The sequence below is a fragment of the Taurulus bubalis genome (assembly GCF_910589615.1).
Source record: "Taurulus bubalis genome assembly, chromosome: 16".
NCBI lineage: Eukaryota > Metazoa > Chordata > Actinopteri > Perciformes > Cottidae > Taurulus > Taurulus bubalis.
The window spans coordinates 14,942,994-14,948,564 of NC_136604.1; the positions used below are offsets into that span (position 1 = coordinate 14,942,994).

Consider the following 5,571-nt stretch of genomic DNA (forward strand, 5'->3'; position numbering starts at 1 on the left):
TCCAACAACATATTTTATCTTATATAATTCGAGTTTGGGGTTAGGTAAAGGTCCCCATGTTATGACAACTCTTTAATAATTCAGAACAAATGACTTAACCCACTTAAGTCGACTTGAGTTTGTGTACAGAGATGTGGGGAGTGGGTGGAGATCAGGAAGTGTGAGCCCCTGCTTTAGATGCATTTTTCCGAACTGGCCTCTTTCTCTAACTCGAACATTTCTCAAACCAACAGGAGCACAGCTCAATCTTTCTTCCATTATTTCACTCTCAGCACAAATCCCCCGTCATGCCTGATGACATACAATATTTAAGCTGCTGAGCAAGCAGAATTAGCCTGCTTAGTGTCTGCGTAGTTGTCAAACTATTAACAATATTCAGGGGACTTCCTTTATGCCAACTGTTGACTGCAAAGTCGTGTGGGTAAACGTGGTACACCACATAGGGTCTGACTGATTTCACTGGAACTTCTTAAACTAGCACAAGTTATCTCGAGGGGAAAACTGGGGAGAATACCAACTGGAAATCACCCGTAGTGGTTTAGTAGTTGGGTACCAGCACACCAGGGCCTTGTTATCTTTGCTTTCATTGCCTTCTAGTGGACAAAATGAAAAATAAGCTTAAATTGAGGCTCTCTTCTCTTCTTCCAGCTTTCTGCAGTCCTAGTCAACCAAAGCCATGTTTTCCAAAGCCACTGCCAACTTTGTCCGTCAGATTGACCCTGAAGGAAGCCTCATCCACGTGTCCCGAGTCAATGACTCAAAGAAACTGTTTCCTATGGCACTGGTCGTCAAACGCAACCGCACGTGGTTCTGGCAGAAGACCAAGTACCAACCAACAGACTTCACCCTCAGCGACTTGTTGCAAGGCAACACAGTGCTCAGCCCTGGTATGTAGGTGTGCACATACGTACTGCAGTGAATAGAAATTGCTCAAGCTATATTTTATTTCCCCTTTTTCACCCGCACAAATCCATATTAATGCGAACACCACTTGCGTTGTCAGATGTGTCCGAGACAGAATTCCTGACCTACAAGGGGACGTTTCGAGACAAACTCTCTGGGAAGCTGGACACAGAGATCGGCTCTGCCAGCGCCACACTGGAGGCTCAGGGCTCTTCCAAGCTCCAGTTAAGTTTTGGCAAGCTGAAGAAAGAGGAACTGAATGTGAAGAAGCTGTTACAAGACTCCAGCAGCAGGTGATAAATAATTCCTTTTTGTATTATTTGCACATTGTGACGAGCAGAAGGTGACAGGTTAATGACTTAATTATTAATGTGATGAATACTCAGCTAATGTAATTAGACAGCCATTTGATACCTGAGACCAGTGACATGCAAACCACAGAGATTAGTAGAGTCATCTTACTTAAATATACTGCACTAGAGCTGTTCCGGTTCTTCGTGTTGTTTCTCATGTGAACGCACTGATAGCTGACTGAAAATGGCAACACATTAATGTTGCACACACTACATTGGCATTGTGCATTTACAGTATAAAAACAGTCTGTCTTCTCATCAGGCTGGTGGACATGCAGAAGCCGCTGGTGCAGCAGCTGGAGAAGATAGCTGACGTGCTGGCGGTGGTGAAGGAGAGGATCCTGACCACCGACTCCTGCTCCATCACCCAGATGAGTAAGGAGCAGTGCACCTTCCAGGGGATACTCGGGCTACTGGGCATGCTGGGTAACTCTGTTAAGGTGGGTGTGGGAGGAGTCGAGTGTGTGTGTTTTATTCTAAAAACATGCAAAATATGCACAAAAAAATACAGTTTCAATGTGATGTCATTCAATGATTAACTGGTTTGTTATGGCCATTATTTCAGAAATTCTAAAGTAACAGATTGTTATTATTATTAAAATTGTTATTAGTGTCATATTCTGGGGTAAAGATTTAATATTTGTTGAAATATTTTCAATCCAAAAATATTTCTAAAAATCATACACGTGTGTGTGTGTGTATATTGTAAATGTGTATTCTCAGGTGTGTGTGAATGAGAGCAACAACATTGAGGCGGACAGTGATGTTTCCTTGGAGATTCCTTCTGGTACCGTCATTGCTTACAGCATCCTGGAACTGGAGATTAAAAAAGATGGGCACTATGGTGAGTTTGTGCTTCTGTGTATATGTGTATCAGAGAGTGTGTGAGGTTACCGAGAGGCAGACTGACCGACAGCCGAGCAGATGGTTAGGCAAACATCCCCACCTAATAGGAATAGCCATAGTTCATCATTTTAACATCCCACAAGCTGATGTTCACTGATGAGTTTTGATTGTGTCTTTACTTATATGTTTGTGCACCTGTGGTCACTTTTACCCTGTGTGATATGATGCTGTGTCTATTTTCAGATATATGCCTACAACCTGGCACAATAGGAGGCATTGAGGCCGACTCGCTGGTGTGGCCATCCCATGGTCCCTGGGATACGGTGGACGCAGGGTGCAATGGTAAGATGGTTCCAGTGAAAGTAGCTTTGAGTGCACTGCCAAATGGTTTGTTTCCATTCATTCGTTTAGCCCTTTACTCATTAAATAACTATAACGCTTGTCGTTTACACTGCCCGTTTTTTCTTTTGTTTGTGAGGAAGTGAAACACATTAGAGGAATCATGGACATTTAACAGGTTCCTTTTTTTCTAACAGACGGCATTGTGGATTCATTGAATAGTTTGGATTGGTTATTTGGACTGACCAGCCTCTGGAGCAAAGCCTGTAACTGAAACTATCTAGATGAGCTTGGCTTTATTGCAACTTTGAAGACACTACTATGTTTAAAAATCTGTCATGGTCAGTAATGTACACCTCTTTATGCAGTGATAGAAATGTGATCTTGTAAGTTTTCCATTCTCAGATTTCCAAAATACAGTATCGTAAATCCTGTTCAATGTACCCCTTCGACTGTAAAATAACCTCTCAGTTGTTACTAACCGAAAATAAAAATGAGAACAAAGTCAAAGATGGCACACTCCTGCCAAGGTTACGCAATCCTCTAAAATTGCTCTTAATCTGCCGTTAATCTGCATCTGCATTTCAATCTCAAAATCTTCATAGTGATAAAACATAATCTTTGTAGCACTTTTTATAACAATAAAAGAGTGCAAAATGTGAGTTAGGTCAATTACATAATGTGTTCAAGAATTATGGTAATATTTTGAGCCGACAGGAACTGTTTATATGAAAAGAGTGTCTCTTATAAAACAAAGAATGCTGGTATTATTTGTTTGGTGATTGAATATAATGAAAAATGAAGGCATAGGCATGGCCAAAAAAAGCGCTCAACCACATCACACTGTAGTCCTTCCAGCATATCAAAGGTTGTTGACTGAGGCTATGACCAGCCACATTCTGTGCTGCATGTTGGTGTGGTGTTAGTTTAAAATCTGATGCAGTATCTCCCACTCTCCTGCAGGATCACAGAAGATGGACCTCTCTCCTCTGGCAGAGCTCCCCCAGTCAACTCGCAGTACCTTGTTCAAGATACTCCAAGAGACTCTGAGGGACCCAACTGCTCTGTCTTATATGGAGTGTTTGGTGAGTGACACGCAAACTTGACCCCGACGCCAACACACCACAGGTCTGTTGTGGCCACGAGTCACTTTTGGCTCATCTCTACATGGGACATGTAGTTATTTGTGTGACAACTAGACTTACCCTATTGGACAGTAAGACAAAACCTTATTTATTTTATTCAATGACAGGATATCATATGACAGATAGCATCTGTGACACTAGTTTGAACTACCATTTCTTTTACTTTTTTGATTTTCCCCATTCTGCCTCTTCTGTGTCTCTGATAGCTGGAAGAGCTGTGCAGTGGTGAAACACTCAATGTAGCTGAGCATGAAGAACTGTCGGATAGTCAGATGAAATCATTGTCAGCCCTACTGGACAGCCAAGCGGAGAACAGCCAGTGTGACTTCCCGGCCCACCAAAACGCAATTTACCTGTTGGTCAGTGCCTTGGAAGGTGAGGGTGAACTCTTGACTGAATATGACAACATTTTCCCTCAGGGCTTTAAGCAAAACAAAGTTAGTACTTCTCCAGGTTCACCTTGTTGTGTTTTATGGTTTTTGTAGCATTGCCTGATCAAACTCTGAGCCTCTTGAGTGAGAGTCATCCTGATTTTCTGGAAGCCTTCGACACACTGGTTAGTTAACTTGTTTAATTTACTGTATACTGTTGACTACTTATTTTAAGTGTAAGTGATGTACTTGATTATATTAGTGTCAATTATTTAAAAATGTAGAAATGATTATTTTAAGAAATAGTCGGACATCATTATATAGTGAAAAAAGCAAGTAACCAAATTTCTCAAAATGTGGGACTATTCCTTAAAAGCAAAGTCAGATTCAAGCCTTCATCACTTTGCAAAGAGCTAGTTATCTTTTTGTCAATCCTCCATCCATGTTTTTATATCTCTCCCACCAGATGTGCAGGTTAAAGCAGAGCAGCAAGCCTCTCTCCATCCAGTGTCTTCCAGTCCTGCTGCAGGACAACCAGGCCTTCCAACTGGCAGAGCAGCTGCTCAGCTCCACCAATGTGGCACTAAAGAGAGACAGCCACATGCTGTGGATGGAGACAGGAAATGAAGCAGGAGCTCTCCCATTGGTCCTGTGTCTCAGCATACAGGGATTGTCCCTGCTGTGCAAAGGGCTAGTGTCTGCATGAGCACTTTTGTGCATACATTTCCGCCATTTCTTTCTTTATTAAGTTTATTGAGAAAACATATTTTTGTATGTATCATATAGTATATATATTTTATGTAAGGATTTCTTATACGTATAGGTGCAGCTCTTACGTCTCACTCTTTTATAGCTTGTAAACCATTAGAGAGGTTTTTTATTGGATCAGGCACCTTACATAAATCTGTTCAGCAAACTATTTGTAAACACATTGTTTTGTATGAATCCAGTTTTACTGCTTTTATTTATGAATGTTCTCTCTTGCTCTAAAAATGTGTCTTGTTTATCAATGGGCTGCAGCATTTAAGTGATACAATGTCAATGCATGCTGGTTAAGCTGAAAACCATTCGTATTTCTTAGCTCAACAAATATTTAAGTGGTAGATTTGAAGTTTTTCAAACATGTCATATTTGATGCATGCTGACAGTACACAACATTATAACATTTATACATTCATAATGAAAACTGTGTTGGACGCATATTCTTGCTGGAATTTATGTTTTAAATGAAGCTGTATTGTATTGCTGCAACATATTTGCTATTAGACTATTTCATTTATCAAGAAAACTATATATTCAACATTCCCTAAAATACTAACGTTGAATAGAAAAAGCTAAATTATATTCAAATGCAACATTGATGTTTTCTTATGTCGTAGTATATTTGTAGCTATAAAGTTTAATGAAGCTACCTTTGCCATGGCCTTACTGCCACTTTCCTATTTGTTCGTTTACATTCAAATGTATTGTTGATTGGAAAAAAACATGTTTTATTTTATACTATATTAATACATTTTGAAAGATATTTGCATTTAGGTCTATGTGATATTACTTTATCGAAGTATATTCTTTTGTCTTACAGTAATGTCAAATAAAGCTTTTTATATTGCATGA

The 5,571-nt window shown here is 40.0% G+C and overlaps 1 protein-coding gene across 1 annotated transcript; it reads left to right on the forward strand.

Moving 5' to 3' along the window:
* Positions 1 to 676: 676 nt before the first annotated feature.
* LOC306748498 (gasdermin-E-like) lies at positions 677 to 4,663 on the forward strand (the record flags this gene model as incomplete). Its single annotated transcript, XM_079231674.1, has 9 exons — positions 677 to 887; positions 1,004 to 1,196; positions 1,519 to 1,696; positions 1,980 to 2,100; positions 2,346 to 2,444; positions 3,405 to 3,526; positions 3,793 to 3,961; positions 4,072 to 4,142; positions 4,424 to 4,663. 9 exons carry the CDS (start codon positions 677 to 679, stop codon positions 4,661 to 4,663), a joined length of 1,404 nt encoding a protein of 467 aa, XP_079087800.1.
* Positions 4,664 to 5,571: the final 908 nt, after the last annotated feature.